Source organism: Delphinus delphis, chromosome 8, assembly GCF_949987515.2.
Source record: "Delphinus delphis chromosome 8, mDelDel1.2, whole genome shotgun sequence".
In the NCBI taxonomy this organism is placed as follows: domain Eukaryota; kingdom Metazoa; phylum Chordata; class Mammalia; order Artiodactyla; family Delphinidae; genus Delphinus; species Delphinus delphis.
In genome coordinates this window covers 100,516,900-100,540,836 of record NC_082690.1, presented here as the reverse complement: position 1 = coordinate 100,540,836, position 23,937 = coordinate 100,516,900, and the positions used below count along the sequence as shown (strand labels likewise).

Below are 23,937 nucleotides of genomic sequence, written 5' to 3'. Positions count from 1 at the left end.
TGCAGTGTGCAGGCTTCTCATTGCAGTGGCTTCTCTCGTTGTGGAGCACAGGCTCTAGGCACACGGGCTTCAGTAGTTGTGGCACATGGGCTCAGCAGTTGTGGCATATGGGCTCAATAGTTGTGGCTCACGGGCTCTAGAGTGCAGGCTCAGTAGGTGTGGCGCATGGGCTTAGTTGCTCTGTGGCATGTGGGATCTTCCCAGACCAGGGCTCGACCCCGTGTCCCCTGCATTGGCCGGTGGATTCTTAACCACTGCGCTACCAAGGAAGCCCCAACTTTATAATTTAATCTTTAGGTAATAGAACATTTAGTGGGACCACGACAAAGTTTGTGGAGTAATTAATACAGAAGTTCAAATATGTGTAGAATGGTGCATGAAAAAAGATGGACATTAGTTCCACATTCACCTGCAGAACCTGTCCTGTGATAGCGGTACTGGAATCAGCATTTCTCCCTTACAGTGAGCACTCTCTATCAGTAGAGGGTGCTGGAGGGATACTGAAGGAACGAAAGGGCTTGTCTTCCTGGCTCCAGTGAGCTCTGGTGTGCTTTTCCTTGCTCACGCGCTGTGGTCTATTAGGGGTGCAAGTGCCCTGTGTAAGGGGACATCTAGAATATCGGGTGGTGCTCTCCTCCAGCCACATGCCAAGAGAGGCGCTCCCTCGGCAACCTCGCAAACCTGGTTCACACCCGGTGACCACTTTGCTGTGGCCCTCCTGTCAAGGATACTGCATGTTCCAGGCCTTGCACCCGTGGCAACTCCCTACCTCTGTGCACTTGCCCCCTCAGCCTTATCTATGCCCTGGATTGTTCTTCCCAAAGCCCTCCAGGCATGGACAGCGTGTACGCACAGCGGTGCCCCAGTTCCATGTGTCTGCTCACCAACCTTGGCTTTTCTCCCCAGAGGGTAGATTCTCATGGTCCCCCATGCCCTGCGTGGACATCACACACTCCAGGCCTTGCGCACACAGGGCACTCCCACTCTTTTGGTGCACCTGCCCAACAGCCTTGGCTCACCTGTGCCCTGGAGGGTTGTTTCCTGGGATCCTCCCTATGTGGAAACTGTGTGCTCTGGGCTTGGTGCCTGTAGGTTGTGTCCCTACGCTTGCCTGTGTCCTCGAGGGTTGTTTCTTGCCTGGCAACTGTGAACCAGCTCTGGCCTGGGCAAGCCAGTGAACCTGTCCACCACCCAGTAGGCTGCCATGAGGTCTGAACCCCAGCCTTGGGGGTGGGGGACCTTGGTTCCTCAGGCCTCAGGAACCCTTTTAGAGTTCTCTTTACATCTTTATAGTTCTCCTCTTATAACTTAATGATTCTATATATTAACCCTGCCATGTTTAAATTACTGGGTGGTTCTATCTCCTGATTGGACTTCGACTGAACCACCGAGCTATCTTATTGTTACTAATTTCTAACTCAATTCCATTATTGTCAAAGAACATACTCTTTATCCTTTTAATTTATTCCTTTAAATGTACTGAGAATTGTTTCATGGCTCAGCATGCGGCTTATACCGAATATTCTGTGTACTTGAAAAAAAATTTGCATCTTATATTCATATGTATTATAAAAAAATTAATAGGAAAAACATTTAAAAATGGTCTTTATATTTACTCAGATACTATTTCTGATGTGCTCCATCTCTTTCTGAGGATCTGAGTTTCCCTCTGTTATCACTCCCCTTCAAGCCAAATAACCCCTTTAACATTTCTCTTACAGCGTAGGATTGTTGGCAATGAATTCTCTTAGTTTTATCTGAAAACGTCTTTATTTCAACTTCTTTCTTGAAGTATATTTTTGGTAAATTTAGATTTCTGAGTTGACCTTCGTTTTCTTGTAGCATTTTAGAGATGTTGCTACACTGTCCTCTGGCCTCTGATTTCCGGGGAGAAGGCAGCTGTTGATGGCTGCTCCTCTGTATGTGGTGTGTTGTTTTTCTCTTGCTTTCAAGATTCGCTCTTCATCTTTAGCTTTCAGTAATTTTGAGGATCACGTTCCTAGACGTGGCCTTTCGGTGTTATTCAAGGTGGCTTTGTGGAGTATCTAAAATCTGTAAATTTCTTTCATCAAATTTGGGAAAGTTTTGACTGTTTTTTAAATATTTATTTCTGCTCTCTTCCTAGGACTCCAATCACATATCTGTCAGACTGTTTGACCTTATCTAACTGGTCTGTGAGTCCTTTTTAAAAATCCTTTTTTCCTTTGTCCTACAGCATGGGTAATTTCTATTGGTTTATCTTCTAGTTCATTGACCCATTCTGTAATCACCTCTTTTGCTGTTAAATCCATCCATTTAATTTAAAAATTTTCAGTTACTGTGACTTTTATTTCCGGCGTTTCTATCTTTCAAGTCATTTGTTTCTATGCTCAGGTAGGTAGCTTGCCTATCTTCTTACTCACAGAGAACATACTTTCATTGCTGCTTTAATAACCTGGTATGTTAATTCCAGTATCTGGATCACCTCAGTGTTGGTGTCAGTTTTCAATGTTAAACTGTGGAGACTCTGGTTTCTATTATTTGTCTCCAAAGAGTGATGGTTCTTTTATTAGGCAATTAGCTTGGGTGGGTATACAGTGCAAATCACACTTATGGGGTGGCAGCTCCAATCTTAGTTTAGATGTTCAGTCTTTAGCTGAGCTGCCTTGAGTCTGATTGGCTCATTTGTGGTCCAGAGTTTGGGCAGAGATGTGGGCAGACAGAACTTGGGGACTCCCCTCTCTCTGGCTCTTCCCTTCTGAGACTCCCATCTTTCCCTCCAGGGGCTTCAGCTGCCCTGGCTCAGTACTCGAACTGTGATTTTCCACCAGCCTATTGTACCTACCACTTTGTCAGCTGCTAAGTTACAAGCAGCAAAAACAGGGAGCTTTCTCTGCACAATCCTCTTCTGAGTGTGAACTCCCCACCAAACTTTCTGCTTCCCTTCATTCTCCAGTGTCTGTAGTAGCTGTTTTTCGTATTATGTCCAGGTTTTACAGTTGTTGTTTGTGGAGGGGTCATTCCCAAGCATCTTAGCCATTATGAGAAGTCCCTAGGTGTAGTTTAAATATTTAATCTATTTCCTTCATATTTCCCTCTATTCCTTGAGCATATCAATCATAGTTTAAACTCCTTGTCAACTTTCTCCAATATTTGGCTCACCTGTTTCTATTTTCTACTTTTGCTATGGTTTTAAATAATATCTCTTGACTTGCTAGTAGATCCAGAAATTGTGTATAAAAAAATTAGAGCATCTCTAGATGTTTTTTCTTCCACTCTTTCCTCTGCTACGCAAATGGAATGGGGGCCGATCACCTTAACCCACTCAGGGACTACATGGTCTGTGGCTACATTGTGAGTATGATAAGCCTCAGTCTACCTGTTTCACCTTGCTCCTAGTAAGGAGCCCCCCTGAGCCTGCAACTGAAAGCCCTGTGTGTTCACCAGCCCCCTCCCCGGTGGGTTCTGAATTCTAATCATCAGCACAATAAGTGTGCCAAAAATTCGATTCTGCTTTTCAGAGGTTTGAGGCTTAGCTTTCCATAGCCTCTGGCCCTACACAGCTGCAGAATTTGTTAAGTATCTTGAACAGAAAATGTGTTGTTTTTAAGGCTCTTCCAGTCCCCAGCTTTGCTCCTCCAGTGTCACGAGAGCACTAAGCTCAGCTGGCTTCTCTGGTCCCCGGCTGCAACCCTCTTGTCTGGGCCATGCTTGGATTCTCAGCCTCTTGCTCAAACCCCGAGTCAGCAAATGCTCCCACAGGAAAATGTGCTGCAAACTGTCAGCTCACGTCTCTATGATTCGCTCTACTTCAAAAATTTAGGCCCTTTAATCCTCTTTCCTTCAGGAATTCTCTAAGGCCTTTTATAAAGACAATTTTTATATTTTATATGGTTTTTCTAGTTCTCGAGTAGAGCATTGGGCAGCCAGAAGCAACTCCATGCTACTAGAAGTCTCTAAGCACTTTTAAAGTGTTTATTTTCTTCCTCTGATCTTTGAAAACTGACTGTCCCCAAGCAGTCAATTTATATCACAACTTAAAAATATACTCCTACTGCTAAGTGAAAAAAAAAGCAAACTATGTTATGGCTTATTCCCCATAATCACAACTGTGTATAGAATATGAATACATACTGTCCAAGATTTGAAATAAATAACTGGGGTTGGATATGGCAAGTTTTTCCTTTTGTAAAAATGTTTCTGAAATGTTCTGTTGTCTGTAAGAGGTATGTTAAGTAAATGTAGATTGTCAAGGAGGGGAGGGAGAAGGAACTCGGTGGTTGAGATATAGCCGTGGGAAGAATAACTGCATAAAACTTTTTATAACTTGAATTTTGTACCACATGAATGTATTAACTATTAAGGAAAAGAAAGAAAGGAAGAGAGGGAGGGAGGAGAGAGGAAGGAAGGAACACCACCCCTGCCCCGAGACTCCTGGGGCCACAAAGTTCCATTTATACCGTGAGTGAGGAAACAGGCACTTGCTTGTACTCACTAGCTGCAGACTACAGAGGACGGCCTAGCCCTGATTCCTTCTGGGACACAGAAAATTGCCTTTCAGGGATTGTGATGAACAAAGGGGATTATAATATTCCTATTAAGAGCTTTTATGAAAATATTTTAAAAATTGGGCTATTGTCATTTTTTTGTACAGATGAAGGTATAGTTAAGTATAGACAGTAGCTTTGTTAGGACTTTTTAGATCGCTTCTTCCAATTATAGGATATGGGATCTTAGGTATTTTCTTTGAACACTGTACCTTTTTAAAAAAATATCTGATAAATCTGGACAGCATGGCTGATTAACTAGTCTCTCTTTCCCCAGAACTTCATTCCAGCCTTCTAAACCAGGGGTCAGCATACTATGGCCTGGGGGCAAATCTAGCCTGTTTTATATGGTCCTCAAGTTAAGATTAAATTTACATATTCACATGGTTGAAAAAAAAACCAAAAGAAAAATATTTTGTGACATAGGTCATTCATTTATGTATCATCTCTGGCTGCTTTCATGCTACAAGATGTCGGAGTTGAGTAATTGCAGCAGAGGCCACACAGCCCTCAAAATCTAAAATATTTACTATTTGGCCTTTTACAGAAAGTTTGCTAACTCCTGGGCTAGAGTATCTCCAAATAATGAGTTTCACAGAGCAACTTTCTTGGGTGGGGGTAGACTGACTGAATTAATGGCCCTCTCTGTATCCATGTCCTTTTTTTTTTTTTTGTATCCATGTCTTTTGCCAGGAAACTCTGTAGCACTTTCCCAGACACTGGGCTCAGTCACATGACTTGCTTTGACCTATGGGAGTCTGGAGACACAATACAAGTAGAGGCTTGAAATGGGATTGCACCCTAGGGCTTGTTCTCCTGCTCCCCTGCCACTGTCTATAAACAGACCCAGGCAAGTCTGCTGGAGGATAAGTCATGTGAAGCAGAGTCAGTCCAGCTGAGGCCAGCCTAAGTTAGCCAAGAATCAAGGATCTCAAGATCATCACACCTGCCTGGCTGACCCACAGCTGACCACAGACACATGTGCAAGCCCAGCAAAAATTACCCAAACCCAGACAGATCAGCTGAACCCCAAGACTCAAGAGCCATGGAACTGTTTATTGTTACATGCCACTGAAGGTTGGTGCTGGGTCTGTTACACAACATTATTCTGGCAGTAGAAAACTGATACTATGGGCACACAAACTTTTCTTTTGCCAAAAGAGTCTAGGGAACCTTTTTACTCTTCTGAAGGCAATTTAGGGCTCTGACAGGGGGAGAGACTGAATAAAACACAGAAGTCTGGAACTCCAGGGATGGGGGTGGGGCATCACATTACATCCCGAATTTCACCTTGTCCTCACAGTGGGATTCAGTAAATATCCGTATTTGCTCTGTGGCTCCATCTGCCACTGGACCAAGTAGATGCTAAGGCTAGGACTTGGCATGTCTCTTAACCACAAAGAGATCTAGTGAGGCAGAGACGCCATCATTTATGGTAAAGAATTTACTTCCTATTTATAAAATGTAGAAAAAGTACCTTGCGTATAAAATCTAAATGTCTGAGGTGTGATCAGTCAGGAGCCCAGAAAAGTCACTTTGCATCCTTCAGTCATCAGTGTGTAGTGCAAACGCAACAGGGGCTGGGAGTTCCTCCTGTACTGGGCTCAGTGGAAAGCTTCCCCAGGATAAAGCACAGAGCCCTCTGTGAGGAAGAGGGGTAGAGAACAGGAAAGGAAAGGGGGCAGGACTGCGGCAGGAGGCCGGGAAGGGATGATGTACGGGAGTCTGTATTAGGGAACACTTTCATTTGCTAGAGGGAGGAGCTTCCTTCTCAACTGCTGAACACAACTGGCCTGGGCCTGTCCTAGAAATGTCAAGCTGCTTCCTAGTGCACAGGGCTGACCATCCCCTCTGCAGAGCCCCAAATGTGGCTTCTGTCAGGAAGGAAAGGCATCCATCAGTGTGACAAGAAGCGGTCACCTTCGGACTTGCATGAACTCCTTGCGCAGCCATAAGGAGTCCTGATAGAAGCGAGGATCACCCAGTCTCACAGCTGTCTGTTTGTAGAAGTAACAGTATAACACTGCCGCTGTGGATAATAAACAGAAAAGAAGCCTCAGGGATGCTCCTGAGTATTTGTTTCAGGGTAAGAACATAACCGGACGAGGCTGAGGGGCCCTGCCTCATGATTTCCCAGTGACTCCCAGGAAGGGCAGAGGGCAGTGGTCTCTCCTGCTCTTGGTGTGGCTGTCCCACTCATCCCACGCTGCTTGTGATGGGCTGGGAAGCCAGGATCAAGGCCCTGGCTGCCAGAGCCACAGGTGGGACCAAAGTGAGGCCTGAGGATGCTCTGGTCCTTACCTAGTCTCTGGAATACAAATAACGTTTGAAGTCCATCTGTCCAGACAAAGCGGTTGGAGTTTTTCCAGCGTAAGTTCTGAAGGAGATATGAGCACACAGAGAAATGTGAACGGCTAGATGAGGCCCTCACATCTCCAACTTGGTTAGCTGCAGAGATGCCACCTGGTTTAATATCAGGCTAATGCACCCCCATTCTTTCTTTCCACAAGCCCGAGGAGTGCTTTTCAAAGGAACTTCAAGTTCCCTTTTTTTTTTTTTTGCTACAGAGGGAAAATTCTTGTAACTCTGAGGGAGGAAGTTTGAACTAAGCCATTTATTCCATTTCATCCCGTAGCCTTTGCCGAGGAGAAATGATACACATCATCTCAGGAGTTCAGCATGGTCACTGTCTTGCCTTGGAAATCTCAGGCTCAGTTCCTGTCAGATAAAGGCTTGGTACACTCAGGGTTTAATCAGATTAACAGCTTCACAGTACAAAGCCAGGACTATTTTGGCTCCAGGAACCAGAGCAGAGACAATCCTCTCCGGGAAGCACCTTGAGATTTCGGCACTGCTCTGCTTCTTCCCTGTGAGCTCTAGTTCTCTCTGTGGAATCACAAGGGCAACCTAACGGGACGTTTGGTCTGAGAAGGCACCTTTAGTAAAGAAATGACTAGAGAACCCTGAGGTTTTAATATGTTCCATAAAATGAGTACATGAGAAGCACATGAAATACCCAAAGGGATGGAAGAATTTGTGAAGCAGAAGAAATCTGAGGGAATTCCCTGGCGGTCCAGTGGTTAGGACTCCGTGCTTCCACTGCAGGGGGCAGGGGTTCAATCCCTGCTCAGGGAACTAAGATCCCACCAAGCCATGCCATGTGGCCAAAACAACAACAACAAAAAAACAAATCTGAAACCATGAAAACTAGATCTGCTCTGAGGCCTATGTTAGAACCAAAGGGAGGCATCTTGGGGGTCGGTTTTCCTAGTGTAAGTGATGGGGATGCGTCAGAGGGCATGCAGCACTGAAGGGCCAGCGGCACGCCTGCCTATTTCCCACGGGACACTGATGCCTAAGAATATGCTGTACCAACACTCACCTGCCCAAACAGCTAACGATGAAACAGATTCAACTTCCTGTTTTAGCCCTGGCAGGCCTTTTGGGGCAAAAGTGAATTGAATGTTCCAGAAGTGTCCCTGGACTCTTGGATAAGGCTGTTCTTCAACATATAAGGTTAGATAAAAGTGCCTTATGAAATTCTCACGTGTCCAGCTTCAGGCTGGACCACATTCATTTCTTCTGTTCCTTATCAAGGACTCTGAGATATAAACACCCAGAGATTCTGGGTTCCCACAGAAAAACATTCCTAGCCCTTTAAGGACTCAGAGCCTCACTCTTACCATGACCCAGACATGAAGGGAGATGCTGAGAGTGAAGTACACAGCTGTCAGGATGATGGTCCCTTTGAACTTATGGAAGAGGAGGTTGACGAGGCCAGCCTGGAAGACGAAGGTGTTGAAGAACATGAGGAAAATGATGATGATGTTGAAGAGGACTGCAATATCCTGGATGCTGCAGACACAGAAAACGAAAGGACGGCCAAATGGAGGCCTGGGGAGGACCCAAGAGCCAGCCCTGAGTCCTAAGGGACACCATGGAGTCTGTCCTTCCTTGTTATATATAGTCCTCTGAAACCCCCCCAGAGGTAGTTTGGGTTTTGGACCCCAAATGACACGAAGCTAAAACTACCCGCTGGCCCCATCAGTTGAGTGGCAGTCTATGGACAAGGCTTTCCTGCTGACACTCCCCACTCAACAAAGCTCCCAGGCACCTGTGAGAAGCAGCTAGTTTCCTCCCTGTATCCAGAAAATGCCAGCCCTGTCTGTCACATAACCTGGTCCTGTCAGACGTTTTCCTCTAGCAAGACAGCAATGCACCTTCCCTCATCTGTGCACGCCTGGCTGCCTTAGTGCCATTCATGTCTCATGTCTCAGTGCAAATGTCCCCTCTTCAAAAAGACTTTTCTTTCACCCCACTACCTAAAGTAGCCTTTCCCTCCCCACCCCAGGTACCTTATATCCATTGTATAACATTTATTACTATTTGAAATTACCTTTTTTTTTTTTTTTTTTTTTTTTGCGATACGCGGGCCTCTCACTATTGTGGTCTCTCCCGTTGTGGAGCACAGGCTCCGGACGCGCAGGCTCAGCGGCCACGGCTCACGGGCCCAGCCGCTCCGTGGCATGTGGGATCTTCCCGGACCGGGGCACGAACCCGTGTCCCCTGCATCGGCAGGTGGACTCTCAACCACTGCGCCACCAGGGAAGCCCTACTTGACATTTTGTAACCCTCTTTCATGGCACCGTAAGACAATATTTCTACTCGAAGATAGAGAAAATGACAGTGTCAGCAATCTGGCCCTCATTTTCAATGTGCACTGCTCCCTGTGTCCCAAACCCTTGTTAGAAGAAGTATATCAAAACAGCCCATGTCTATGGACCATGACATGTCTATGGACCATGGAGTACCCAGGACAAAGTGCAATTTTATTCTCCCTGATATTTCTCTATTAATAACTTTAAAATGCTAAATTATGATTGTCGGGGACTTCAGACTGCTTGGGTTGAGCTGTCCCACCCACTGAACTTACATGAAGAGCACCAGCTGTATGACGGGAGCCATTCGGAGTAGCTCCGAGAAGGAATTGACAAAGAGGTCATAGGACAGCAGCAGGAACTGCAGGGAGAGCACCAGGCTATAGTTACTGGTCTGGAGCATCTTCCTTGTGCTATCTTGGGCCCCCAAGGGCACATTCCACAGTTCCCAGAAAGCAGTCCTAGTACTCTCCCAGGCACTGAGGGAGAAGCTATAGTTCCTCAGAATCAGAGCTGTTTCCCTTGCTCTCAGACAAGGGCCTACTGATGCAAAAAAAAAAAAAAAAAAAAAAAAAAAAAAGGAGGTTAGAAATTCATTAATACATATTTACCAAGGACTTATTATGTACCAGGCACCATTCTAGGTGCTTGGGAAACATCAACGAACAAAACCAACAACAACAGAAAAACCCCAACTAGTCACTCCTTCCAGGGACCCTCCCCCTCAAACCTTTTTCCATGACTGGAACCCTCTAGATGTACAGCTCTTTTGAGTCCAAAGGAATCTAGGGATACTACACACAGTGACTGTCTGGTCATGTAACAATACTAATTCTATTACTAACTGCAGCAGCAAAACCTTTGTATATCACTTACAATATTGCTTACAATTCTAAGTGCTAACGTTACTTAAATCTCTCAATAACCCTTGAGGTAGAAGACACACTATTACTCTCCCCATTTTACAGAGGGGACAATTGAGGCCCAGGGAGGTAAAATAACTTGTCCAAGTTCACATTGCTAATAAGTAGCAGAGCTAGCATTCAGATCTAGGCAGTCTTGGTCCAGAGTCTGTGCTCTTAACTACTGCACAAAGCTGCCTCTTACATAACTGACAGGTTTATATGTAACTACATGGGAAAAACAAACGCTGGCATAGGAGAAGCGGGAAGTGGTGCAGGCAGAAAAAGCTGAGAGGAAACAGTGCTCTCCTAACGTTGACGGTTACGGTAGCAACACAGTGGCACCAGGTAAGGGGAGCTGGGCTTTTATTTTCATTTATTCCAAGACCCAGAAGCTGCTTTGGGGGTGTCCTGTGACCCCCTCCAGCTGGATCAAATCTATGAACAAATTTCAAAATGCTTCGAAGTGTTACAGAACGATTAAATTCATATCGGTAAAATGTTACGGTTTACAAACTCTTCATATTCATTTCCTTATTTAATCCTACACCCATCTTGAGAAGCAGCAGTTCTTACGCTTATTACCCCACTTTACACAGAGGCTCTGAGAAGCTACGGAACCTCGTCCACCTCACCTGATGGAGAAGTCCCACTTTAGTGGATGTACGAAGGTGCTTTTCTCTGAACCGAATCTCCTTATTCATCAAATAATATCGATAGCTACCAGCTACATACCGACACCATGATAAATTTGTCAACCAAGACAATTTCCTTTAATCTTCGCAACTACTCTGCAAGGTGGGCAAGAATTATCCTCATTCTACAGGCAAGGACACAGGGTCAGAGTTCAAGTCGTTCCTCCATGTTGCAGGTGAGCAGAGCCAGGATTCACAACTAGGTGTGAAAACAAAGCCCGTGCTCTTAACTACTACTTCACAGGCCACCACAGAAGGCTGCTGTGAGGATCCGTTATATAGAGCCGCCCACCGCCATCTCTACGGGAAGGATGACCCTCACGTCGGGTTAGGGCAGCGGTGATTCCCAAGGTAATGAAGCGGTCTTCACAGTTTGTCCACCGCTATCTGCCGCGTTCTCTCTGTCCCCTGAGTAATTTTCCTCACCCTTCCTAATCCACTTTAAAATAGGGCTGCCTTAGCAAAAAACCAAAACCAAAGCAATTAACAAAATTCCGACTTCTGGCCACTTTACCCACTCCTCCTCAGCGTTCTCACCTAGAAGGCCCAACGTCGGTTGTCACGGGGACACCGTCCTGGCTTCCGGAAACCGGTTTTAAATTCCGGAAGTAGATGGGTGACGCGGGCTCCGTCTGCGCCGTGCTACCCTCTTGTCCTCGGCTTTTTCTCCCCGCTCTTTGGCCCGCTCGGTCGCCATGTTTCGGCCCCCGCATTCCTGGGCCCGCCCCTCTCTCAGCGTCGCTGCGCCCTGTTCCAGGGCTCCCAGCTGCGGGCCAAGGCCTCCCGCCCACCCCGCGTGCGGCCTTGCCGAGGGCCAGCCCCTGGCCAGAGGCTTCGCATCGGCCCGAACATTTCCGCTTCCACGGAATCGAGGGGGTGGGGGTGAGGGACAGGACCGATCCGTGACGGCGTTCCTGGTCCCTGGAAGCCCGGACTTGGGGAAGAAACGCCCGTGGAGGAACTGGAGTTAGTGTCAGCACCTTGTCTGCCGGCCACCCCGCGGCTCTGGACTTCATTTCCCAGGCGGCCGCGCGCGCGGAGCGCGCGCGACCGGAAGTGCTACAAGCCTATAAGGTGACAGAGCGGCCCCGCCAGTTGGCTGTAGAGCGGCTGTGACTGGTGATAGCGGGAGTTCTTGAGAGTCTCTCACTCCATCTCCCAGGAGCCTCGGGAGCTGCGGGTCCGGCGCCGGGTGGCAAGAGGCGGGTCTCGGAGACCCCAGTACCCCTGCGTTCCACTGTGGTTCGGGGGTGAGAAAGAGCCCGGGCTGGGAGTTCAGGGACCTGGGTTCGAGTGCTGGCTCTGCTACTGCCTCGCTTCGCGCTGTCGGGACCCCTCGCTCGGCCTCAGTTTTCTCTTTTACGAAATGGACATCGTTCTCTGTGCCCTTACTTACACAGGTGGTGGAAGGAAGCTCTTTGGAAAGCACAGAAGCTCTTCGGAAGTCGCAGTCAGCAGGTGGAGCCCCTCGCCTTAATTTGCACCCAAGGTTAGCTGGGACCAAGGGATCTTGGTCCCGGCGGAGGAGTCAGGGATCGGTCCCCGGGTTCCTGGAACCCTACTCTGGACACCTGAGGCCGACCAGAGGCCGTATGAAGGGCGGGGCTGTAATCACTCAGGTGCTAAGGAGGGCCTTGCTTATCTACCTCCTGAGTGGAATTTAGGGCCCCTCACTCCTGAGTCTCTGACTACGAAGCTGCGTTTGGAAGTGAGGAGTCCTTGGAGCACAGGGGGAGTGAACCTGGAGCCTTGTACCAGCTCGGCCACTCACCGTGGCCAAGTCACTTTCCTTCTTTGGGCCCGAATTTTTTTGTTGTTGTTTTTGCGGTACGCGGGCCCCTCACTGTTGCGACCCCTCCCGTTGCGGGACACAGGCTCCGGACGCGCAGGCTCAGCGGCCATGGCTCACGGGCCCAGCCGCTCCGCGGCATGTGGGATCTTCCCGGACCGGGGCACAAACCCGCGTCCCCTGCATCGGCAGGTGGACTCTCAACCGCTGCGCCACCAGGGAAGCCCTGGACCCGAATATTTTTGATTCGTAAGATAAGAGTTCAGGACTTGAGCCCTAAATCTGGTTCTCAGGATTCCTAAAGCCCGCACCATTCATCTGAGAAGTGGGAGCAACAAACAGACTTCCTGTTCCTTCATCTATTTGCACTTCTAAATAATTGTGAAAGGGTTTGGAATAGAGCCTTTTCCTAAGGCTAGGGCCAAGTAGGATATACCCATTTCCTACACCAGGGCCTGATCTGTTTTAGTGCAGCCTGGGAGAATCCTTTTTGCTAAGGGATTGAGAAGTATATTAGGTTGGAGAGTAGACTCCTTAGATCAGGGTCAACAAACATGACCCACAGGCCAAATCTGGCTGGCCTAAATGGTTTTTACATTTTTCAATGATTGAAAAAAAAAAAAAAAAGAAAATGATATTTTGTGACATGTGGAAATGATATAAAAACTGAAATTTCTTTGTCCATAAATAAAGTTTTTCTGAACATAGCTCATGTTCATTTGTGAAGGTATTATTTATGATTGCTCTTGCAATACATCAGCAGAGTTGATGACATAGTTGTGACAAACCGTATGGCCTGCAAAATCTAAAATATTTACCATTCTGGCCCTTTACAGGAGTTTGCCGACTTTTGTCTTAGAATGCGTCTCTACAAGTGAGGGCAGAATAGGACTGGTGGGCACATCCTGAAATCTTAGCACATCCTGTTCTCTTGGAATAAATGAGAGGATATTCTTAGCATTTGGATTGCAATTTTCACTGCATTCTTCCTTTTTCTCTCCTTTTGCTCTCTATTTCGAGCAGAGGGAGGGCTCGTCTGTGTACTGTTGGTAAAACATTCCAGCCGTCTGTTAGGGAAGTGTCCCCATTGTCTTTTCCAAGTCTGTCCCAGAGCAGTAATCCAGGACCTCTTCTAGGGGGGTAGATGTGATCCCTTTTGGATTATATTTTCTTTTTTCCTCTTACAAAGGGAGGGGAAAAAAAAGTAGATATTATTCAGTGGATGGAGCCTGCTGACCGAGAGCTCCTTTGTGCTGACACTTCACTGGGGGGATGATTGAACCTCTGGTGACCTGAAACTTCTGCTGCCCTTACAGGAACTAAGGGGATAACTCTTGAGGCTGGGTAGCAAATCTCTGAGCTCAGTAGCTAAGGTAGAAAGCTTCTAGAAATCAGGTGGCATGGTTTTCTCTCTCCAACCTCCTGGAAGCTTATTTTTTCCCCCAGACCTCAGATCTTACTTTCTCAGAGATTACTGCCACCTTGGATCTCTTTGTGACAGCTTAGCATCTGTTTGTGGTTAGGTGGACACCTGGCATGGAGAGAGCTGGCACGACATGGAATTGGGGACACTGAGAGGCCTGGGCAGCCATGGGGGCCATGAGCTTGAGGTTTTTGTTAGTCGTTAGGATGAAATGCTGTAACAATACTAAGAAAATTATAATACTGTACTCTCACAATGTCCTTACATACATTTTCTCGACTCTCTGACAACCTGTGGTCAAATTAAAAACATGGGCTTTGAAACCGAATAGACAAGGGTTTGAAACTCCCTGCCCACTTACTGGGTCCTATTTAGTCTGCCTGAGCCTTAGTTTCCTCATCTATAAAATGGGGATAACTCCACACGGGGTTGTCAAGATGAGTAGATGGGATCATGTGTGTAAGGTTCTGGTGTGGTGTCTGCTCAGAGCTGCCTTTCAGTAAGTTATATCCTATTGCCATGGTTTTCTTTCAGATGAGAAGACTGAGTCCTACAAATGTTAAGTGAGTTGCTTAAGGAGCCTCAGAGCATAAGAATTGGAGTCCAGGCCACCACTCTGTCAGCCTGCCAGTAGGTATAAAGGTGAGGGTCAAGTGTTTTATCTTCTTGGGAGTTCTTGATTTTAGGGGCCTCTTCTCTGTTAGCTGGTTCAGATTGAGGGACCTCAACTGCAGGAAGCCACTGTGTCAGCTTCTTGGCCTGAGTCCACAGGGCAGTGTGCCTGCCTTGAGAGCTGTGCCCATGCTGAAAGCAGGGGTGTCCTGTGGCTTTGCAGACTGCCTGCCAACTCACGCCCACTTGCCTGTTTTTTTTTTTTTTTTTTGCTGTACGCGGGCCTCTCACTGCTGTGGCCTCTCCCGTTGCAGAGCACAGGCTCCAGACGTGCAGGCTCAGCGGCCATGGCTCACGGGCCCAGCCGCTCCGCGGCATGTGGGATCTTCCCGGACCGGGGCACGAACCCGCGTCCCCTGCATCGGCAGGTGGACTCTCAACCACTGCACCACCAGGGAAGACCAGCCTGGCTTTTAAGAGCAGCTGCTGGGCTTCCCTGGTGGTGCAGTGGTTGAGAATCTGCCTGCCAGTGCGGGGGACACGGGTTCGAGCCCTGGTCTGGGAAGATCCCACATGCTGCGGAGCAACTGGGCCCGTGAGCCACAACTAGTGAGCCTGCGCGTCTGGAGAGGCCGCGATAGTGAGAGGCCCGCGCACCGTGATGAAGAGTGGCCCCCGCTTGCCGTATCTGGAGAAAGCCCTCGCACAGAAACGAAGACCCAAAACAGCCAAAAATAAATAAATAAATAAATTTTAAGAGCAGCTGCTTAGGGGGCTAGGCATTCACCATGCCTGAAACCCGGGTTGGTTTCTAAGTTTATCAGGTACACGTGGGAACCTCAAGATAAACTCTTGCTTTCTAGATCATGAGTTCTTGCTTCCTCTTTTCTCCTCTGGACTTTCCCCAGAGAAGAGAAAGCAGAAGTTTCAGGTCTGGAGACAGCTGGGGGCTTTTGCTCAATTAAAGGTGTGGCGAATGGGGACTCTGAAGACCCCACCTTACCTCCCAGTGGGAGGATTAGCCCATAGAGGTCACAGTCTGGGGAAGAACTTTGCTGCAGAAGTGGGATCCTATAGCACTTTCTCCCAAGTGGCCTAATAGTAGTGTGAAGATTGTGATTTTTGCCTCCTTACATTAGAACTGAAGCCCTGGGCATTTGTGTGATCTAGCCTGGATTTTGATTTCTGTCCTTTCTTTTCATGGGGAGTGGGGTTATAATTCTTTACCTTCTGGTCCTGTGAGGGGAGACGCATCCTAGGGCTCTGGATCTAGAGCCTTGGCATCGAGCCGCAGCAGAGGAGGCCTCTCTCCAGGGCCAGCCCTAGGCCCAAGCTGGCTGCACTGTATGCTGCCAGGTGCTGGGGCGGGGCCTCACTCATTGTTCATAACCAGAGATTGGGTTCACCCAGCCATCAAGGCTTCATGGGACAGTGCCCAGGCTGATAGAAGGGGAACCACCCTTCTGGCCAAGAGCAAGGTCAGTGTTACCTCCTTTAGCCTGCGTGTGGGGTGCGCCTGAGCCAACAGGGACGTGTGATTTCCGCTTTCTCTAGGAGTGCTTGATCAGAATGGCTATGGGATGGTTTTATCTGTCCGTCTTGGCGCTGTGCTCCCTGGGCTTGATGTGCATCCTCTCCACCATCTATTGGATATCATACTGGCAAGGTGGCTTCGCCTGGGATGGCACCATCCTCATGTTCAACTGGCACCCGGTGCTCATGGTTACAGGCATGGTGGTGTTCTACAGTGCTGGTGAGTACAGGTCAGCAGAGGAGACATGGTGTGGCCCGGGCTTGTACAGGGCAGCGCTGTCCCTCTCCATCCTGGCCTTTGTTACTGTCGGGTTCAGGGCTATGGGGGTGGGGTGGGGTGGGTTGTTTTTGGGCCCAGGTGTCATGTGGAGGAAGAAGTCGTGCGAACGGGAGCATCTGAGAAGGGTAGCTGCATGGATACTCTTGGACGGGGGTTGGCGACCTTTTTCTGTTAAAGGCCAGGCAGTAAATATTTTAGGCTTTGCAAGCCCTATGATCTATGTTGCGACTACTCAGCTCTGCTACTGTGTTGTGAGAGCAGCCAGAGACAACACGGAAACGTGTAGCTGTGTTCTGATAAAACTTTATTTATAGTGGTGGGGGTGGGGAGAGAAATAGGTGAGGGAGAGCAAGAGGTATGGACTTCCAGTTGCAAAACAAATGAGGCACAGGTACAGTGTAGGGAATGTGGCCAGTAATTATGTAATATCTTTGTATGGTGATGATCATAGCTAGACCTATCATGGTGATCATTTTGAAATGTACAGAAATATTGAATGACTGTGTTTTGTAACAGGAAGTAACATAGTGCTGTAGGTCAATTATACTCCAAAAACAAACAAACTCATAGTGAAAGACAGCAGATTTATGGTTACCAGGGGTGGGGGGAAGGGGAATTGGATGAAGGCAGTCAAAAGGTACCAACCTCCAGTTTTAAGATAAATAAGTACTAGGGATGTAATGTACAACATGATAAATACAGTTAACCCTGCTGTATGTTATATATGAAAGCTGTTAAGAGAGTAAATCCAAAGAGTTGTCATCACAAGAAAAAAGTTTTTGTCTATTTTTAAAATTTTGTATCTATATAAGAAGATGGATGTTCACTAAACTTCTTGTGGTAATCATTCCATGATGTATGTAAGGCAGACCATTATGCTCTACACAAACTTATGCAGTGCTGTATGTCAGGTATATCTCAATAAAACTGGGAAAAAATAAGTACAAATTTTAAAATTAATGTTATTTAAAGTATTATTTAATATCAAATATAATTTGATAATAGCATCCATAAGCATTAATTACCTAGGCATAAATCTGACAAAAGCCATATAATGTTTCTACAGAGAAAAATACAAAACTGTATTGAAATTAAAGAAGCCCTAAATAAATGGAGGGATATACTACTGTGTAAGTGGATTGGAAGACTAAACATTGTAAAGATGTAAATTCTCCTGAAATCGTTTTGTAGGTTAATTTCAACCCCAAGGTCTCAGTGCTTATTTTTGTGAAAATTGACAATCAGACTGAATTATCTTGAAATGCAAAGGGCCAAGATTAGTCAAGGTGGTTTTGAAAAGGAGCAAAGTTGGAGGGCTTACTCTCCCGTCTATTCAGGTTTATTATAAAGCTACTGTAATTAAGACAGCGTGGGACCTACTGTATAGCACAGGGAACTCTGCTCAATACTCTGTAATGGCCTATATGGGAAAAGAATCTAAAAAAGAGTAGATATATATAAATGTATAACTGACTCACTTCGCTGTACACCTGGAACTAATACAACATTGTAAATCAACTGTATTCCAATTAAAAAAAAAGTGTGGTAGTGATAAGTGAATAGACAAGTGAGGAAAGGTGGCTCTGCAGAGCTGTGGGACAAGATGTTCTTTTCAATAAATGACGTTTAGCCATATGGAGTAAAAACACTTTATTCACGAAAATCGGCAGCGGGCTGCACCTGGCCTGTGAGCGGCAGCCTGCCAGCCCTTGCTCTAGGGAGCGGGGGCTGGAGCCTCCGTGACACAGTCGGGGCCGTACCTGAGGGGTCTCCTTACTCCTGCCAGACCCCTTGCCCCGTGCATTCAGAGGCAGGCCTTGGGGCCCAGGTGAGTCTCATTTTCGCCACTTGTAAAATGGGAATAATGACGGTGATAATAGCAGCTTACCCCGTGTACTTTGGATACATCCTCCCACTTTTGTTCTTACAGGAAGCTTGTGAGGCGGGCTCTATTGTTGTCTCCATTTTACAGATGAGGAAACTGAGATTTAGGAAGATGCCAAATAGCTGAGAGGAAGAACCTGGAGTTCGACCTCGGTTATCTAACCTTAAAGCCTGTGTCCTTGACAACTCACTTCAGTTGTGAGAATTCATTCAGTTAGATGAAATAATGGATGTGACATTGCTTTTCAACCTGTAAAACTGCATACAAGTGGCATTTATTATTGTTATGACAGAATGGCAAGTCCATGAAACCTGTTCTACCCACCCCCCCCTTTTTTAAATTGAAGTATAGTTGATTTACAGAGTTGTGTTTTCTGGTGTACAGCAAAGTGATTCAGAGATATATATATGTGTGTGTGTATATATATATGTATATACACATATATATGTATATATTTTCAGATTTCTTTCCGGTATAGCTTATTACAAGATACTGAATATGGCTCCCTGTGCTCTGCAGTAGGGACCCACTGTTTATTTTATGTAGAGTAGTTGGTATCTGCTGATCCCAGACTCCTAGCTTGTCCCTCCTCTGGCTCCTCCCTTTTGTCATGGTCCTTGTCTCCCCGCTTCATGGTTGATGGCTATACCAGAAATGATGCAAGGATGGAAGATGCTGAGGAGTTGATACTGATGTCCTAGCATTTCCTTCTTTTGTTGGGAGGCTGTCTGGGATCACGTCAGGGTAATTCCCCTAATGCACGGGTGAGCACAGGGGAAGAGGCCGAGCCCAGGGACTGCTCTCTCTCCTACAGCATCACTGGTCTACCGCCTGCCCCAGTCATGGGTAGGGCCCAAGCTGCCCTGGAAATTCGGCCATGCAGCCATGCACCTGCTGGCCTTCATCCTGACTGTACTGGGGCTGCATGCCGTCTTTGACTTTCACAGCCGTAGAAAGATCCCCAATCTCTACTCCCTGCACAGCTGGCTGGGCATCACCACCGTCTTCCTCTTCGCCTGTCAGGTGGGTACTCTCTGTTCTCCTTTGGATTCCCACAGCTGCCAGCTCTCGTTGGGGCTTCACTTGCATCAGCACCAAATATCCCTCTGCTTACTGCCTGGAGACGGCCTTGCAGGGCACATCCTGTAGAATCGGCAGTTTGAAGGGCTGTGGGAGATTGGTGGTTCCCGAATTCACCCTGTTCCAGCTCTTACCCCTCACACGGCCCACCTGTGGTGCTGGAGCGCTCTAAGCTAACTCTGTCACAGCACGCACCGCACTGACTCTAAATCATCTTTTCTGCCCTCTTCTCTCCCCGCTTTCTGTGAACCAGAAGCAATTCTAGAAGTAGTATCCGTATTCTGATGTCAGCCCTGTACAAATGAGTTTTGTGAGCCAGGACAGGAAGGAAGCAGAGACAAACAAGGATGGCTGGGTTTGCAGGAGACTGGGGATAGCTAAGCATTTCATGTAGGTAACATTCCTACATTCCTTTGTGTAAGACAAACAGACCCCAGTGAGGAGGCTAGGTGTGGTGCTGGGGCAATGCCTGGTGGGAGGTTTGAGCTGGGAGATAAGGGCAAGGGTTCACTGATGGGTAGGAGGCACTGGTGGGTGGGATGACCTGGCGTGCCTTTGGTCACACACAGTACAATCAAGTACTTCCTGTGTCCACAGTGGTTCTTGGGCTTTGCGGTCTTCCTGCTGCCCTGGGCGTCCGTGCGGCTGCGCAGCCTCCTTAAACCCATCCACGTCTTCTTTGGAGCTTCCATCCTCTCTCTGGCCATTGCATCTGTCATTTCCGGCATTAATGAGAAGCTTTTCTCCAGTCTGTGAGTGGGACGGAGCCCCCAACTCTAAGGGGGAGGGGGAGGAACAGGGTCTTCAGAAGATGCACTCGATGATCATAGGACCCATCCAAGGGAGGGAAGCTTTTGGGATGGGGCTTGTTCCTGATCTGGAAGGTTAATGGAATCGGTCTTTCTTTAGGCTGAGATTGGTAAACTGGTCAGCAAATACCCAGCATCAAAGTGATTTAGAACCTACTCTGTGGCAGAAACTATTCTAAACATCTTAAATTTAATCCTCTAACTGCCCTACAACATTTGTTGTCATTGCCACTTATACATTAGGGAACAGAGGCACAGAGAGGTTAGTAATGCACCTAAGGGCACACAGCCAGTAAGTGGCAGAGCTTTGTGTTAGGACTAGAGGCTGCATGCCTAACCACTCCCATTCTCCGTTCTTTGAAGTAGTGGGGGTGCAGTGAAAAGCAAACAAGATTTGAGGTCAGACCTGGGTATAGGTCTTGGCTGTGCCGTTTCCTAGTTATGTAACTGGACAAGTTCATTTCACGTCTGGGAGCTTTAGCTTCCTCACAGGGAAAAAGCATTCTGCAGACACTTGTCATGGCAGAGACTTGGAAAGTATGTTAATATTCCAGGTCACAGCAGGTCCTGGGAAGCTTTTCTTATCCTCTGTTAGTGGCACTGAGTCTCGCATCGGGCAAAAGCAGGTAGAAAAGTTTCTTGAGCGCCCACATTGTTTCGTCATCCTCAGGAGAAACGGCACCAACTCATACTCCAGGCTGCCCAGTGAGGCTGTCTTTGCCAACTGCTCTGGGATGCTGGTGGTGGTCTTCGGGCTGCTGGTGCTCTATATCCTGCTGGCTTCGTCTTGGAAACGCCCAGAGCTGGGGGTGCAGGCTGAAAGACAGGTATGGGGTTTTGGTCTCCCATTCCAGGTTGGGGTAGGGCCGGGTCTAGGGAAGGGTCACTCAGTAAAGACTTGGGCTTTGCCAGGAAGACCAACCCAGTAACGTGGTAGGAAACCAAGGTGCTTGAAGGTGGGGTTAGGCTGGCTGACGGGGCGCACCAGTGGCAGCCCAGCACCTCCTGGCCGTTGCAGCAAGCGCAGCTGCTCGGGCTCAGGCTCCTGGGGGCCTGTCCGCTGGGAGAGGGTGGGGGTTACTCCCCTCCCCAGATTGCTGTGGTTTCACGAGGGGAAGTGTAGCCTTGTCTTCTCCGAGGACGGGCTTGCGCATGATGAGGGTGTACGGTAATTTCTACTTCTCCGGCTTTAGGGCTCGTCTAGTGGGATGGGAGCGTATCTATACTTCTCCGGCTTTAGGGCTCGTCTAGTGGGATGGGAGCGGATCTATACTTCTCCGGCTTTAGGGCTCGTCTAGTGGGATGGGAGCGTATCTATACTTCTCCGGCTTTAGGGCTCGTCTAGTGGGATGGGAGCGGATCTATACTTCTCCGGCTTTAGGGCTCGTCTAGTGGGATGGGAGCGTATCTATACTTCTCCGGCTTTAGGGCTCGTCTAGTGGGATGGGAGCGGATCTATACTTCTCCGGCTTTAGGGCTCGTCTAGTGGGATGGGAGCGGATCTATACTTCTCCGTCTTTAGGGCTCGTCTAGTGGGATGGGAGCGGATCTAGCGGCTGCTTGGTGACAGCTTGAGTGCTTGCAGCACGTTTTGCCTGTTCTTGGCCACGCAGGCACCTGAGGGACATGGTGAGATGGGGTGTGTATTGGCTGAGGGGCTTTGGAGCTTCTCTGAAAGGTGTGGTGGCGTGGGCTGGGACTCGCCCTGCAGGTTGGGGTCTGAGCATCTCAGGCCTGGCGTGACTCCTGCAGGTCAGGGGCCATTTTGACGTTATGCCATTAACCTGTGTGCATCTGCCTGTCTTTCCAGGCCCTGTTGCACGGCGGGGAGTGAGGCAGGAAGGCGCTGCCAGGAGTGGTTGGTGGTGCGGTCTGGACTCCTTCAGAAGCTCTGCTCTCCGCGGGGCTCTCGTCCAGTCTCCCCTCGTCTCCGTGGTGGACCTGCTCTCTCCACAGCTTGCTGCCCACATGCTTTCCTTGGTGGCTTTGGCTTCTCCACCTCTTCCTGGCATTGACTTCTCAGGTCGTTCGTTTACCCCAGGCCCTCCTTGCCCTGGCTGCTCACGCTGCTCCTGCTCGTGTGAAGTCAGGCTCATTTCCCCTCACACCCCTAGGGATGTGGCAGAGAACCCCGAGAGCTCAGATGACCTGGGAATCAAGTGCAGTCCGTACCGTGAAAAGTGAGGGAGCCGATGCTTCCTCAGCTTTCCCTTGAAGTTTAGGCCGCTGCGCCGGGCCAGGCTTCATCTGCTCTGTTACCTCCATCCAGCCCATCTGGACACGAGGCTGGGCGGGAACACGGTGACGCGATGGAAGGACAGGGGAGAATGGCAGAGCTGCTTCTGCAGAGGAGAAGCTGAGGAGCTGGCTGCCCATTGCTGTTGTTTCCCGTTGCTGCATTCTGTTTCTGCGTGCGTTGTATGTGCCCTTCTAGCTGCTGCTGCAACTGGGGCCTGGATCCCAGCCCTTCCCTATGACTGATGTGCTGTCGGACGGCCTTATGAGCCCTGGTAACCTGCTCTCCCAAGAACAGCCTGTCCCACGGAAGAGTAGCAGGGGTGCCTCGAGCCTCCTTTCCTTTCCCTCATCGGGTCCAGGCTTGCCTGCCTGTCCCCGGGCAGGTTCAACCTTGCTCTCTCGGCAGGGCACTTGCTCAGCTATTTTCACTCTCCAGCTTGCCATGAAACATGCCAGAGTCATGGTGCATTGTACCCAGCAGAGCCCTGGGAGCTAGGCCACCTCCAGAGGCGTTCCTCACTGAGCGTCCAAGTGCCTCACTTGCCCCCACGATAGCTACGTGCGTGGCACACCCAGTCTCGGCTGTGATGCCAGAATGTGCCGCCGCTCTTCCAACGAGACTGTGGTGGCGTCTTGCTCCTCTCCTAAGTGTTGGCACTGCCCTCTCCAAACAGGCCCTGCCAGGTCCCAGGCTCCATACTGCTGTGTTTAGGTGACGAGCAGCATGACGACACCTGGGGTCCCGAGTGGGCCTTACCCCCTGGCAGGGGCCATGAGGCTGACTGTCCACCCCACCCCACGTGGCCAGATGCTGGCAGGAGGACCATGACAGAACTTCTCAAGTGGCTGAAGCCCTCAGAAGCCACTGGGATGACTGCCGGGCACCTTGGTCATAGGACCAGCTCCCCCTCTTTGCACATGGGTAGGCATTTCACTTATGAAGCTTGATTTTCATTAAATGTGTTTTCAAGAATCAAAGCCTTCTCTGCTGAAATGACACTGTGGTTAACTGAGCTCTGGGCAACTTGCAAAAGCCCCGGGCTAGTTCTGACCCTCAGACCCGGAAATGGGCAGACCTGAAGACACCAGAGAACCGCATGACTGTCTTCTTAGAATCACATGTGACTCCTGGTTCGTGAGCGTGTCTTTACTAGTGAATGGCCCTTGAGCACTTGATTATCTTACAAGGAAGGAGATGTTTCCTATTTCATAGTCTGAAACACGACACTCAAAAAGGGTAAGTGACTTTGTCCCAAGGTCACGCAGCCAGGAAGTGGCAGAGTTGGGATCCACAGCCCAGGTGTCTGATGCCAGTTTCCTTCCCAGCTGCTGGGTGTGTGCATCTGTGCACACTGATAACTGTGCCTTGTGCTCAGGGACCTGTGGTGTGGCTGATGGACAGGGGACCCTGGGCAGAAATAGGGAAGCCGAGGGGCTGAGGAAGCCTGCAGCCAAGTTTGGGCAAAGTAAGTGGTGGCCCCCTTCCAAGTGTGATGAGCTGAGGCCA

The 23,937-nt window shown here is 48.6% G+C and overlaps 2 protein-coding genes across 7 annotated transcripts; one reads left to right on the top strand and one right to left on the bottom strand.

The window, feature by feature from the left end:
- Window positions 1-5,573: 5,573 nt before the first annotated feature.
- Window positions 5,574-10,856, bottom strand: TMEM138 (transmembrane protein 138). 2 transcript variants are annotated; one of them, XM_060019002.1, is made up of 5 exons: window positions 10,722-10,856; window positions 9,460-9,724; window positions 8,210-8,381; window positions 6,828-6,903; window positions 5,574-6,555 (listed from the first exon to the last, which is right to left on the bottom strand). In XM_060019002.1, the coding sequence occupies exons 2-5, from the start codon at window positions 9,585-9,587 to the stop codon at window positions 6,443-6,445; spliced, it is 489 nt and encodes a 162-aa protein (XP_059874985.1). In that variant the 5' UTR covers window positions 9,588-9,724; window positions 10,722-10,856; the 3' UTR covers window positions 5,574-6,442. The 2 variants fall into 2 exon arrangements, with proteins under 2 accessions (XP_059874985.1, XP_059874986.1); XM_060019003.1 differs by having other exon boundaries at window positions 9,460-9,727; window positions 10,722-10,823.
- Window positions 10,857-11,023: 167 nt separating this feature from the next.
- CYB561A3 (cytochrome b561 family member A3) lies at window positions 11,024-23,247 on the top strand. 5 transcript variants are annotated; one of them, XM_060018997.1, is made up of 8 exons: window positions 11,024-11,132; window positions 12,182-12,239; window positions 14,528-14,635; window positions 16,160-16,358; window positions 19,118-19,326; window positions 19,981-20,135; window positions 20,863-21,019; window positions 22,003-23,247. In XM_060018997.1, exons 4-8 carry the CDS (start codon window positions 16,175-16,177, stop codon window positions 22,024-22,026), a joined length of 729 nt encoding a protein of 242 aa, XP_059874980.1. In that variant the 5' UTR covers window positions 11,024-11,132; window positions 12,182-12,239; window positions 14,528-14,635; window positions 16,160-16,174; the 3' UTR covers window positions 22,027-23,247. The 5 variants fall into 5 exon arrangements, with proteins under 5 accessions (XP_059874980.1, XP_059874981.1, XP_059874979.1 ...); XM_060018998.1 differs by having other exon boundaries at window positions 12,182-12,270; XM_060018996.1 differs by lacking the exon at window positions 11,024-11,132 and adding an exon at window positions 11,510-12,031.
- The last annotated feature ends 690 nt before the right edge of the window (window positions 23,248-23,937 follow it).